Consider the following 14,498-nt stretch of genomic DNA (forward strand, 5'->3'; position numbering starts at 1 on the left):
TTATCGAAAGATATCTTCTCTTGCAGAAAACACAAGTTCAAAAGTTGTTTTTGATGAAGTCTTAGCTGCAGCTGGAAGGGATATTGTCACAAAAGACATATCTAGATTACGTGGTGGCTGGCCAATGCAAGATGCATTTTGTGTGAGTACTAATGGGTGTTCATTGATTATGTCATGATGTAGTTGTTCAGCTCATTATCTTGATTTAGTATTTCAGATTTTGCTTCTAAGAGTTCTATCCTTCGACTAAATAAGAACTCATCTTATCTTGAAAAGAAAAGGAAATCGAGTGTGTTGTTGTTGTTGGTGTGGTGGTGGTGGTGGTGTTGGTGTCGGTGTCGTTGTTGTTGTTGTTGGTGGTGTTGTTGTTGTTGTTGGTGGTGGTGGTGTTGCTGCTGCTGTTGTTGGTTTTGTTGGTGTTGGTGTTGTTATTGTTGTTGTTGTTGGTGTTGTTGTTGTTGGTGGTGGTGGTGGTGGTGTTTAACATTTGTGCATAGATGTCTATAATTTCTGTATATGTGCTTAACATATATTTTTTAATCCATATTAATATATCCATGACACAAACACTTCTTGTTCTTAGGTATGATATATGGAACTTTTAAATATATTATGTTCATTAAGTTTTTTTTATTGTACATTAAAACTCTCGACAAAAGGGACACTTATTGGTTCTTCAACCCTGTTTGTTTGTTTCCAATACTTTTTAAGCTCGCTCTTTAACAAGCTTTGTTCCTTTTGCTATGTAAAAGAGATGGACCCTAATAAGGTGAGACAGAGATGTATAAAAAGTGTAGAATGGCTAAAGGCAAGGGATATAGGCATACTTGCTGTCAGTTTGTGGTAAGTGTGGATTGGACGATATGGAGGTATCAGGGATATGGGATTGTGGAGCGCGTTTGATATGATAGATAGATGATAGATCTACTTCGGTGATTCCATTGTCCAGAGGACAAGATTTCTAGATCTAATCTATATTTTGAACTTTCATCAAAGTTGAATAAATATGGGTCTACCACAATCAAAAGACACATCTTATTACTTCTCAGAGATACCTGATCATTCTCCCACATCTGCCTCTATAGTTAGGTAGAAGGAGAGGGCTTGCACATAGAAGAGTAGGTAGGTTGTGGCCACCAGTCACCTGAACTTATGGTGTATGCGTTTTTTTTTTATCTTTCAGGTTATGTTGAAATTTGAAGCTGTAAGGAATCTAAGGATGTTATGTTTCTGCAAAGTTCATGCCAATATATCACTTAGTTTTTTATTTTTTATTATTTTTTTTTATCCCAAGTATATTTTGAATAAGAGTAGCTGGGAGCCTGGGAGCACAGTAACAGAAAACATGTTGATTAATAACAGAAACAGATAGTATATTAGCCCAATTATGCCTCCACTGAGTAACTCTTAAATTCCCCTGTTGCCTTAAACTCACAATGAAGCTAATGAGTTATTTTTAGCATATTCATTTGTCATGTGAATATCCGTTTCTGTCATTCCATACTTTTTTGTCGCTTTAACTTTGCTAAGTCTTTACAAATACTCTATTGCAGGCTTTTTCTCAGCATAGTGTGCTTTCATATTTTTTCTTGGAGCATGTCATATCAGTCTTAAATCACACTCCTATCAATAGACTTTTACCTGAAAAAGGAGATGGCTCAAGTCATGGTGCTAGCCCTTATTGTGAGAATGAGATATTGCAAGCATCTATATTTGCTCTAACAGCCTTCTTCAGGTAAAGTATGGTATAACAAATCAATAAAGCAGCAAACAGTAATATATGATGACAATAACAGCAATGGAGTATCCTTGCAGGGGTGGTGGAAAAGTTGGAAAGAAGGCTGTTCAACAGAGTTATGCTACTGTCCTTGCAGCACTTACTCTACAGCTTGGAAGCTGTCATGGTCTTGCTAGTTCAGGTCAACCTGAACCTTTACGGTAAAGTCCTGCATGACATTTCCTAGTGCTGATGTTGGCTAGGTACGAGAGTTGTTTACTTGCATCTGTCTCTTCACCATCAATTTCAATTCCTCTTTATGATTTTGCAGAGCTCTGTTGATTGCATTTCAAGCATTCTGTGAATGTGTGGGAGATCTTGAAATGGGAAAGGTTTGTCAAGGATTAAAATCATTTTTGGTTGACCATCTCAATCTTCCTGTAAGAATTTTACAATATTAGCTTTTGGTAGAAGAATAATATTGTTGTTATGTATTAGATCTTAGCAAGAGATGGAGAGCAAAGTCAGAATGAGAAGTGGGTGAGTCTTATCGGAGACATAGCAAGTTGTGTATCTATAAAGAGACCAAAGGAGGTAATATAATAAACTAGGAAGCAATTACACCTTCTGATCTGCATGTTTTCTTCAAAATGGCAGTCGAAGTCTTGTAGCAGCTGTAATATGAAAATTTAGAAGCATCATATGTTGTTGTTGTTACTGCATTTATTGTGATGAAAGGAGAATAAAGAAATCACAATTTTAATAATTTTGAAATTACTAAGCTCATCACTTTGGTACTCCGTAAATGAAAGGAGTGAGTATTGATAAAAGTAATTGAACATGGAATGAAATTGCTAAGGGTGATAAGTACAATGGGTGAGTAATTGTTATTTTTCCCCCTTTTCCAGCCGATCATTAAATTTTAAATTTGTTTTTATAAACACTTTATTTTAATAACAGGACGTGCGAACACATTTTTGGGAAAATTCTAATAATGTTTAGGAGAGTTGCTGAGAAATTTCGAAAAATTGCGAGTGCAGAGGACTATTTTATGATCCTTTTGGTGCTGACATGCCACTAACTAGTTACCCTTTTGGGATGATTTCATAACTGTAAACTTCTATTTTCTGTTTGACTGCCACAGGTTCCAGCCATTTGTTCAATTCTAAGCATATCCTTAAATGAACACCAAAATTTCCAAAGGGAGGCTGCAGCTGCCTCATTGTCTGAATTTGTTCGCTTTAGGTATGACTGGATTAACATCCTTTGCTTTTCATTTATGATAAACAAATTTATTAGACAGGCATAGTTGTTTTTCTGTCATTCAGATTAATGTAGTGCCAATGTATTTCCATGCTCTCTTCTTCTATATTCTTAAAGCTCCTGTACATTCTGTCGTGTTTTAGAGATAAGTAAGCTAGTGAGTTGTGAATGTCTCTGAGACAATATCCCAGAGTGTATAGCTTTTGTGGATTCTACTGGAGAGTGTATAGAAATGATGGATTCTATGGGGTGTATATTTAACTTTTGCTATGGGAAAAATGTCAAACCCACGTCAATCACCAATTTTTTAATTGTTAGTGGAAGAAATCAATCTAAAGCAAGTCAAAACTTAGAACTTCAGTAGCTCTGGTAGAGATATTCAATGACTACATTACTAGAATAAGTTACTGGTGCTTGAAACTATATATGCATGGTGTTATGTTTTGAGAGGAAATCATTCGCAATAGAAGGTATTTCAGCATTTGCATGCATATTGTCGTACAACTAGTAGATGTTTGATTTTGAAAGTATGTATGAAGCCAAATTCTATAGGTTACTACCCCTTTTTGAGTGGAAGTGTGGCAGTATATGGTCCTGTAAGCTTGTATGAGATACTCAGATCTGACCGGATGACACTATACACCGCTTCTTCTGACTATAAGGACCAGGTCATAGAGGCCACTTTACGTGCAATTTTTGTTGTTCTTTATAATAATATGCTTTTGACATTTGTCATATGACTCTGAACTGTCTGGAGAAATTGAAAGATCACTGAACTATATGTTATAAATTCTATTTATTGCATTTGAACAAGTTTCTGTTGGTGGAATCTTAAAAATACAATGACTGATAAATTTATGTGGACTACATAATAGTATATACTCTATCTACATGGTACACTATTTCTTTGGTTTTTGTTTCTGAATTGAGAGTTGTTGACAGATGAAGTAGTAATTTTAATCATTGATATAGCTAGACCCCCTGAACTGATTGAGTTTTCCTAGGGAAAATCTATACCTGAAATTAGGAAATTTTGTCATGAACCTCAGTGCATGCGACCTTTGAAAGAGATCAATGCGACCTTATGAAAGAGATCATAAGGGGGAAGACCTTTAAGGATCACCAAGCAATTGTGAAAAATTGTTTTTTCAAAGATTTTGTTAGCCTGGTGGATGTTTTGAGTGATTTATGTGAAAATATAGGGAATATCGAACCTTCTTAACCAAGAAATTCATACCGACGCCAAATTAAGTTCCCCTGAGCAAAGTAAAAGATGATATAGCTTCTAAGATCCGCATATTACATTCAAACCATAGAGCAAAAAATTCTATAAAAGCATTGCACCACAGTAACTTTTTTTCCCTAAAACCCCTCCCTGTCCCCAATGGCCAACCTTGTATGAGATTTTCATTCCCCACTAATGCAGTTACTTTTCTTGTAATGTTGTAGTGACGGATATGATTGCTTGTTAGAGCAGATGGTTGAAACCTTATGTCGCCATGTATCTGATGACTCTGCATCTATAAGACGGCTTTGTCTTAGAGGACTCGTTCAGGTATCATAATAATTTTTTTCTTTTTGCTTTTTTATATATACATCTATTGTAGAGGAGAAGAGTTACTGTCAGATGTCTGCCTTGTAGAACTTGACAAAATTGACAGTGGTCAATTTTCACACAAATATGATAATCAAACCTTGTGATTAAACAACTATCTCAGGGGAAATAAAACCTTGAGATGAAACTTGATCCTCACTGTATACGACCAAAATGGATCTAAGATTCATTTTGTAGTTTCAATTCTATTTACCTACTTTGTATAGCTCCATTTTTTATATTGCATTATTAATTTATTATAATCTGTCAGAGGATGAAAATAAAAGTATTTAGGACTATTATGAGTCTCGTGACAATTAAGCCAAATAATACTGATCTATTCTGAAAAAGCACAGAGCCACAAACCTATTCTACATTAACCTGATCTGTAATCGCTCGATTCTGATTCAACTTGTATCCTATCCAACTTTCAAAATCTTAAACCTAAATTAAACATGAATGAGAATTAAAGCAACGTCAAACAAACATGAAATTATACCTAATGGTGATTTATACTTAATTTCTGGGTGTGTTATTGGCAAATGAGGTTACTCATTCTCTTTTAAGATTCGATTGTTGCATGTGACAATGTGTGGCTGTATGGTCTGATATCTTTTATCAGACTTCTACTGTCTAGTGTGTGTATCAGGCAGCATTCTTTATGCATTTAATAAAATGCTTGAAGCATTGATGCCCCTGTTCCCAGCTTTTGATACTTGTATATGTGTAGTAGGTACTTGTACTTTAATCTATCAGTCTTTCCTCTCACTTCCAAGGGTCATATTGTCTGATTGCAGATGCCTTCTATTCATATTAGTCAATATGCGACCCAAGTGCTTGGCGTTATACTAGCTTTGCTAGAAGATTCTGATGAATTGGTGCAACTTACTGCTGTGTCATGTTTGATCATGGTGATCCATTAATTCTATTCAATATACTTTTCTTGAGTTTGCATCTAACCTGTCTTTTATTCCCCCTATTTGATTTTTTTCTACTCTAAAATTTTGAAGGTACTTGACTCATCACCCGATGAAGCTGTGGAGCCAATTCTTATTAATCTTGCTGTACGAGTTCGCAACCTTCAAGTGAGTCCCCGTGTCTTAGGGCATGTTCTCTTCCGTTGAAATTCAGTTCAGTTCAGTTCAGCTCTTAATTTACGTCTAATGATATTGCTAATGATATAAAGCCAAATTTCATTCTTTTAAGCTCTTATTACAACGACGACGACGACGACAACAACAACAATAATAATAATAATAATAATAATAATAATAATAATAATAATAATAATAATAATAATAATAATAATATTAACAATAATAATAATAATAATAATAATAATAATCAATAAGTAATAAATAATAATAATAATAATCAATAAATAATAATAATAATAACAATAATAATTGAAATAATAATACTAATAATAATAATCAATAAATAATAATAATAATCATCAATAAATAATAATAATAATAATAATAATAACAATAACAATAATAATAATAATAATAATAATATTATTATTAATAATAATAATATGTACATTTGTATATACACATATGTATAGTAATAAATAATCAATAAATAATCAAAGATCACTAATCCGTAGTTAAAAATCACTAATTAATAAGTTCAGTTCAGTTCAGCTGAGTTCTGTCAATCAGAACAGGCCCTTAGTATTTTGATAATGCTGTATCAGACACTCAAATATGTATCCATTTCAGATACTCATACCCATGTAACATAGGTCTTAATCAATTTGGTGTCTATTCATGAATTAGCTGGTAAAAATAGTGGTGCATCTTACATACCTCTTTTCTTAATTTCCCCTTTTCTATCTATTTACAACATAATAAGGGTCTTAAACAATTTGAATCCTTGAAGTGCTTACTAGGTTATTTGAGTTAAAATCCTCACACTTGCCCCTTATTTTCCTTTTAAAAATTAAGACCCAAGTTTTTGCCCACTGAGTAAGAGTAGAACAATTTTGCATATTTTTACATAATTTTTAAGATCATTCAACGTCATCCTACCTTTGCTCTTTTAAGCTGTAAGTTCTTTATGATTTCCGAAATTGAAATTTCTTTACTCTTTTTTCTTGTTATATTGATGAACTTTTTTTTACTACCTTCCCTGCTTACCCCACACTATTTACAGCTTTTCACTTAATCTCTCATACCTAATCCATCTTTTATTTACACCCAGCCACCACCTCTTTACACATTATCTCACTTACTTTATCCTCCTTTTTCTTACACCCACTCACTCCACTGTCACCCCATTGACACACTCACCAATTGTATTAATTTATACACAAACTAGGTTGATACTCATGCGATGCACGAAAATATTTTTAAAAAGTAAGTCATATATAAATGAATTTTTAACGCATGTATAGTACTCATAATGAAGAATGTGGAAATTTATATGCATACTATAGTACATTAGTACTAAGAAGTGTCCTACCCATTCCTCACTGGTTAACCTGACTTGAGTTACCAGGCTAGACACTTTGTAAGTGGTGGTCGGGTAAGAGGATCCTTCTCCCAAAGACCCCTAGTAGAGATTGAACCCCTAACCTTGAAGTCTGAAGGTGCTCTCCTTTCCACTTGGCCAAACTTAGTTTGGTAAGAAAAAAAAAATAAAAAAAAATATACCAAGTTTGTTAAGAACTTTATATTATTTATGTCGATTTTATTATTTGGCCATATGCCTTTTGGTTTGTATTTGTTTGAATCAAGCACTTGTAAATCAAAAATTTCGTTATCTTTACATAGCCTTTCATGAGTGTTGTCAATACCTTTAAACAGGTTTGCATGAATACAAAGATCAGAGCCAAGTCTATTGCAGCTTTTGGGGAACTGAGCAACTTTGCAGCTGGGACACAGCGTGAAGCCTTCTTAGAGCAGGTTTTTTTTTTCTTTTTTTTCCTTGGCCCAACTTATTATTTATTACTTCATTATGCTCGCTGAATTAAGGTACTAAGATGGCATTGCTGTATTATCATGACTTATGTTGTTGGTTGTTGGTCGTTGGTCACAGGTACATGCTGTTTTACCACGTCTGGTTTTGCATCTTCATGATGATGATGTCAGCAATCGTGAGGCTTGCAGGGTATATCATAATTGCCCTTAATCTATTCTCCTGCTCCTCCATTATCTTAATATCCCCTTCTTTGCTGCCTGACATGTGTGTGCTATCTACACTCTTAGCTATTTTTGGTGAAAGAATCAACACATTTGTGTGTGTGTGTGTGTGTGTGTGTTTTTTGGACAGAAATCTCTCAAGCAAATTGTGTCATTTATGGATGTGCAAGGAACTTCTACTCTTCTAACTACCCATTATTTTCATTCTGATCATCGGTATGATTTTGTTACCAAGAGCTCTAGTTGGATAATGAGCCTTTTTGCTTTGTTTTTATTCAAATCATATCTTTTCACAGGAGTGACTATGAAGATTTTGTCAAAGACTTGACAAAGCATTTTTCTCAAAATATGGCTTCTAGGATAGGAACTTACTTGGCTTCAGCTATTCAGGTAGAATCTTGCTCAGAAATTACTTCATACCTATGTTGAACCAAAATCATATGTATGAGAAATAGAATTTGCTGTATCAGATTGCTTCTAATATGCTTTTGTTTTAATATTATGTTCCTTTTGCTATTTGTTTATTGGTCTTAAAACACATAGGTAAAAGGGAAAATTGTCAAACAAAGGAAAGTTGTGAGTGGTGCATATGCAGGGGTGGAGCCAGGGGGGGAGGCTGGTGGAGGCCCGGCCCTCGTGGCCCAACTGATGACTCTTTTATTTTGAAGGCTGGCCCCCATAAATATATTACATGTACAATAAAATTGTAGCTAAATCTAGCTACTAACGAATAGCTTAGTGGTTATAGCGGGGTCTACTAACTTCAAATACACTGATCTTGTGTTCGATCCTTCTGGGTATTTTTTGCGTTATTTTGATGAAATATTTTGTGTTGCTTTATAAAATATTGTTTATCTAATTTATAATATCGCAAATACCGCAAAAGAAAATATTTTGCAATGAGAAAATTGAAGGATATACAATATACTTAATAAATCTCGGCCTACCCATATTTAAATTCCTGGCTTTGCCCCGGTGCATGTGGGTATGTGCGTATGCGTGATCGTTTGCGTTACTGTGTTAGAGAGAGAGAGAGAGATGATCAACGGAATTTGGCTCTGCGGCAACATGCATTATCTTGTTATTTCTCCTAGACTTTGGAAAGTAGACTAATTAATTATCATATTTTTGCTGATCCATAGTAGAGCTTCTAAGAACACGAGGTCTGATGATATTCCCTTTATAATGCAGGCGTTTGATGCTCCTTGGCCTATAATTCAGGCTAATGCTATGTACTTCTGCAGTAGTATGCTCTCACAGACAGATGATCAACGCATTTTGGCTCTTTATTACTCGCAGGTTATTTCTGAACCAATGGCTAGGGAGTACATCCAATTTGATACTCTACAAATTCTGAAGTATCTTGATAGTGTTTTGGGATTCTTTTACTATATTGCCTTATTTTAACAGTATTTTGTGCATCCCTTGCTGAGGACTGAATGCTACCTAGCCCATTACTCCCTCTGTTCTCAAGTAATTGTCCTATGAGATTCCGTTAACCTAACTCATTGAACCCATGTTACGGGGGCCCTTCTGCTAACTATACCAGTGTCACTCTCTTTCTTCTTATTCTATATGATGTGAGGCCCTCCTCTAAATCTTTCTCCATTAATCTATTTTTTATTCTAAATTTTCATACTATCTATTCTTGATAATGTGCCCCAACCTAAGAGGACAACAATTTGACGACGGGGGTGTATTAGATTGCACTCTCAATCTCTTGAGCAGCACGTTCTTCATAATCCCAAAATGATAGCATACGAAAACATGGAATTACACAAATAAATTATGAAAATGGACAAAATTTTACATAATGTTGAATTTAAAACATGTTATTATGAATAAAACATAACATGGCAATTACTTCTTCATCTGTCGTTTTTACTTGACCTAATTTGACTTTTGCTCTTTCTACAATTTTAGTCTTTTGCTATATATATGTATTCTCCTGTGAGATCTTGTTCAAATCATCTCTAATAAATGCTATCCTAATATCTATTATTTATACTCTCTCCATCCCCGATTGATAGTCAATTTTGCCTTTTTTGGTGACTCAAAATGTTAGTCACATTTGCTTTTTTCAAGTACCATTAATATTATTTTTTTTTTACCAAAATTCTCTAACATTTGCAAATATATTTGTGCAATTTAACTTTCCCATGTACTTTAATTACTTTCTCTCTCTACTTTTTTGTATACCCAATGTAAGTTTACTTTTTCAATGAACTTTCTATATTTCTCCGTAACTTCCGTGATTTTTTTAGCAAAAGTGACTATCAATGGGGGACGGAGGGAGTAATATTTACTTATTAGAAATGAAAGATATTGGATTATTGGTGATTAGATATATGCATTAACAAGGGTGATAAATGAAACAAGTCAAGTAACAAAGAATGGAGATTGTAAAAAATAACATCGTAATGATTTGAAAATAATGCTATTTTTCGTTCACTAATATTTTCAAACCTATGTTATTTTTGTTCATAGCCATGTTATTTTCCAACGTATGTTGTTTATTTTAATGTTATTTTCAAATCTATGTCATACACTCATACTATTTCTGTTCAGCATACGTTATGCTTTTCTGAAATCCGGGAGCTCAAAGAACATGATGCTTCTGGGTACACACCTAAAAGGGCTAAAACACTCTGACGCTAACAATTACTGCATGGTGTGTCCAGAAGACATCATCCACACATCCACTTTGCTATTTTTTTTAAGAATTATATTGTGACCCCTTGCATGATTTAGACAGTATCCTAAGATATAGAACTGTGCAGGTATTTGACATGCTGGTGAGCAAAATGATTCACTCAACTGATGCTATTGTCCGAGCAGCATGTTCCTCATCATTGGGAATCTTACTTAAATCTAGCTATTCGCTATCTTGGAGATCAGCTCGACTTGACCAGGCAGAGTTAAATCGGAAAGGCCCTTGAAAATGTTGTTATAGTATCTACATATTGAAGAAATATTGGGATAGGCTTGCAAGGTTTCAGACCTAGTGTCTTATAAATCAAGCACCTATACAAAGTCGCTCATGAGGGATGTTTGTACCGCTTTTGTTGGTGAAGCTCACCTTGATGCACTTCAACTTTGGAGGAAAAGTAACTCGTGTCTGTAGTCATGCTCAGTTAAATTGTTGCCTGTTCTTATATTGTGAGCAAAATGTACAGAATTTGGTGGCATACTAACCACATAGGAAGGTGGACACATATAATTTTGTAAATGACCGTGTGTACAATTTTTGGTTATTGGCAGAGATTATTGCTTGGAGTGTAATATCTTCTTTCTTTACGCTCACATGAATCTATTTAGAGTTGAGTTATCACAAACAGTGCCTTTTACACTTGTACAGTAATTGCTATTAAGATATTAAACTTTGCTATATTCATTGATGTACAATGTACACCACATATTCTCCTTTGCAATATAATATTTCCTTTTTTTGCTCCTTTCTGCTGTAAATTTTTTTGTTTACAATATCTTTCCCTTTTTACTATTTAAGTGCTGATGGGAAGCTTTTGTGATTTTACTGGCATATCGAAGTTTTAACGACAATTTACTGTCTATTGTATTAACAGGTGCGCAGTATGCACATATAAAAGCTGATGGATGCCTTGTCTAAATGTAGTGGACAACATACTAGTATTGTTCTCCCTACATTATTTTGCCGGACATTGTAGGTCGTTGTGGCCCCAAATGATCAATGGTAAGGCGCTTTGCAATATACTTCACCAAAATTGCTGAATTCTTTTACTTGCACGTCTAGAAGCTTTACTTGATTAATTTTTTGAAGTATTAAAAGGCAGGCATGACATTTGCTTCATTTGTTGCTTAGTTATATGTCTTGTTTGATGGACAATTGGACAGTATTTAAAATATAGTAATTTCTGATTTTCAATTGTATAATCACAATTTTGAATCCAATTTCCAAGGGCTTTGACTGGACTAGCATCGCTACAATGCTAGAGTAGGGTGTTGCAAATTGCATGCATTTTAAATTTTTACCTGCCCGAATCTGCTTAATAGCCATGAAACAGGAATTTTGTTAAAGATTCAGTAGCCATCATGAAAAAAATTTAAGGCTAAAACAATCAAATCTTGATTTGTATTACTTTGGAGCGTATTAGAAACTTAACCGGTCCTAACATTCTTCAACCCCTTTCTAACTTAACTTTGCTCTTTTTCTTCGCTTTAAGATTCACAGTTCGTAAAGGGCTTTATTAAAGTACTATAACAGAAATTATTGTTCTTTTCTAAATTGATTATAGGAGTAAACAAGAGGGATATATTCTGAAGTGTGAGATGATTTTAGTTGATTATATTGGAACATTGTTTGTTAAGATTTGCATCTAGTTGATAATATCCGATTACCTTATGTGTTAAGATCTGCATCTATTAGGCTGACATTGCATTTTTAATTAAATGTTGTTACTGAAAACGTGGATTAGTTTTTAAGTACTACTAATGGAAGTTAATATAATTTGGAGTCCCAAGTTTGTCACCTTATAGTGCCATCTTACATCTATATTGGCTACTTACCGTTTGAGCTATTAGTTACAGCTTAAGAAATTGACTGCTTAATTTCAGACATATAGGGTGATGCCTGTAATTATCTCTGAAGTTTAACTGAATACAGAAATCCAACAAGAAGAAGATAAGTCATATCTAGACTTAAGGTTAGTACTATGAACCAACCACAATATTAAAACATAACTACCAGCACCGGTGATATTCTGTTAAATCACTCTTTTATCGACTTCCTCACTTTGCTTCTCTATCTGTTGGATGACATCTTGGATCATTAACGTCAAACTTCTGTCAGAAGATCCGCCCTTTTCCACTGCTTTCTTAGCACTTTCTGCAAGCCTCGCAGCTCTCTCTCGCATCTCTTTACCTTCCTTTCCATCATCCATCACTAAATTTATAGCGTGCTTGACGTCCTCTTTATCTAGAGAGATTCCCCTTACCTCTTCACCTGGGTTCATCGTCGGATTTTCCACCCTGGCACTTACACCAACCCTCAAAACTTCCACCACAAATTTCTCATTCAGAAATTGCTCGGAAAACAGAGGACAAGTAACCATCGGCAAACCAGTAGATATGCCTTCAAGAGTAGAATTCCAACCACAATGTGTCAAGAATCCGCCTACTGAAGGATGAGACAGTATTAGCACTTGTGGTGCCCAACCTAGTATAACTAATCCTCTCCCTTCAACCCTTTTCCGGAAACCATCCTCTTCTATCAATCGTTCCACCTCTTTTAGGTTATACCCTTCTCTCATAGCCAAGATAAAAGGCTTATTTGATGCTTCTAACCCGAAAGCAAGCTGCATAACTTGTGATGCAACGACGTTACATAGGCTTCCAAGACAAGCATATATCACTGACCTAGGCTTATGTAAATCTAACCATTTCATGCATTTTTCAACGGTAAGTGCAGCTTTGTTACCTCTTTCTCCTTTATCCAACTCATCTTGATTGCAGAGCGAAACAGGCCCAACACACCATATAGTATTCTTCCCCTTTGCCTCCTTACACCTCTTTAAGTACTCTGATTCTAGCTCCTCAAAAGAATTCACTACCACCCCAAACGCTGTCCTCTCCGCCTCTCGCATTTCCACCCTTAATGGATCCCCCGCTTGGTGTACTGCATTCGGCACCTGAGTTCTGGTGAGCTCAATTCTATCAGGCAAACCAGGTACCTCAATGGGTTCAGTATCTGACTTTACACTTTCAATCGCGTTGTATGCAATCAAATTGTGCAAGCTTAGGAGGGAGCAGCAGGACATCCCATTAAATACTATCCTTGGGATGTTGAATTTTCTAGCAACTACAGTCGTCCAAGTGAACCCGAAATCAGAAATTAGGCAATTTGGTTTGGGTTGCAATTCTTTAAGCAACTTTTACATAGGTTCTTGTAACTTGGCAGCAGCTTTAATAAAATTTATTGCATAGCCTAATGAAGGAAGCATGTCCACATTTTCACATCCTTCTGGTAATCCAGCCTCTTGCCAAGGGAACTCGAGCTGAGATAGTCGAATATTCAGCCCGCTTTCACTAGCACGGTTTATGGTTGATTCGAAGCGGGTCGCATTCACCGGAGTAGTCACTATAGTGACTGCAACACCATGCTTTGCAATCAACTTAGCCATGTCTATCATTGGAATCATGTGGTCTGGTGCCATTAATGGAAACATCACAAAATGAAGCTGATTATGGTTGTGGTGGATGTTTTTCAAAGCCATGCCTAGCTTTTGCATGAAAAGACGGTTAGTTTGTGAATTTTGAGAATGATTTGAATTCTGCTTGTTACGTGCAAGATTTTTATACTACTGTGAGTCCATTGAATATGAATTGTGACATGACATATGAACCTAACTAGTGTTATTTATATATATTTATTTAATCTTTAAAGAGTAAGCTTTAGAACTTTGACATAAGCGTACACATAAGCAAACGTAGCTCTTCTTTTTTCCTAAATTCCAAATAAATAGATAATAGTTTTGATAAACAAAAACAAAAATCTGTTTACCTTCAACAGAGATGAAACTTGTTCTTTTATTTATTCATTTCTTTCTTTTTGTCGGTGCTTACATATATGTCTGACTCTCATGCATAGTATACACTTCCTTTGACTCTTCTATATTTATTACAGCTTGACTTGTTGCATTATTTTTGAAATGTTATTTTATTAAGTTTTAAACTATCAATTGTGAACCATCACAATGCTATTTTTCATCCTCGGTTTAGGAGAAAAGGTTCTTCAGCG

General features: G+C 34.9%; 1 protein-coding gene and 1 pseudogene across 2 annotated transcripts in view; one reads left to right on the forward strand and one right to left on the reverse strand.

The window, feature by feature from the left end:
- Positions 1–11,177, forward strand: part of LOC110705917 (protein SHOOT GRAVITROPISM 6-like) — a 45,926-nt gene extending 34,749 nt beyond the window's left edge. For both annotated transcript variants that reach the window (XM_021883839.1, XM_021883840.1), the window contains 15 exons: positions 11–142; positions 1,554–1,735; positions 1,816–1,938; positions 2,049–2,109; positions 2,216–2,311; positions 2,862–2,962; positions 4,430–4,535; positions 5,372–5,485; positions 5,585–5,659; positions 7,388–7,486; positions 7,620–7,691; positions 7,854–7,939; positions 8,020–8,113; positions 8,915–9,022; positions 10,504–11,177. In XM_021883839.1, the coding sequence (XP_021739531.1) occupies positions 11–142; positions 1,554–1,735; positions 1,816–1,938; positions 2,049–2,109; positions 2,216–2,311; positions 2,862–2,962; positions 4,430–4,535; positions 5,372–5,485; positions 5,585–5,659; positions 7,388–7,486; positions 7,620–7,691; positions 7,854–7,939; positions 8,020–8,113; positions 8,915–9,022; positions 10,504–10,662 (1,608 nt within the window). In that variant the 3' untranslated portion in view covers positions 10,663–11,177. The remainder of the gene's footprint in view (positions 1–10; positions 143–1,553; positions 1,736–1,815; positions 1,939–2,048; positions 2,110–2,215; positions 2,312–2,861; positions 2,963–4,429; positions 4,536–5,371; positions 5,486–5,584; positions 5,660–7,387; positions 7,487–7,619; positions 7,692–7,853; positions 7,940–8,019; positions 8,114–8,914; positions 9,023–10,503) is intronic.
- An 885-nt stretch (positions 11,178–12,062) lies between these two features.
- Positions 12,063–14,092, reverse strand: LOC110705918 (annotated as a pseudogene).
- Positions 14,093–14,498: the final 406 nt, after the last annotated feature.

The sequence above is a fragment of the Chenopodium quinoa genome, unplaced genomic scaffold (assembly GCF_001683475.1).
Source record: "Chenopodium quinoa cultivar QQ74 unplaced genomic scaffold, ASM168347v1, whole genome shotgun sequence".
NCBI classification, from domain to species: Eukaryota; Viridiplantae; Streptophyta; class Magnoliopsida; order Caryophyllales; family Amaranthaceae; genus Chenopodium; species Chenopodium quinoa.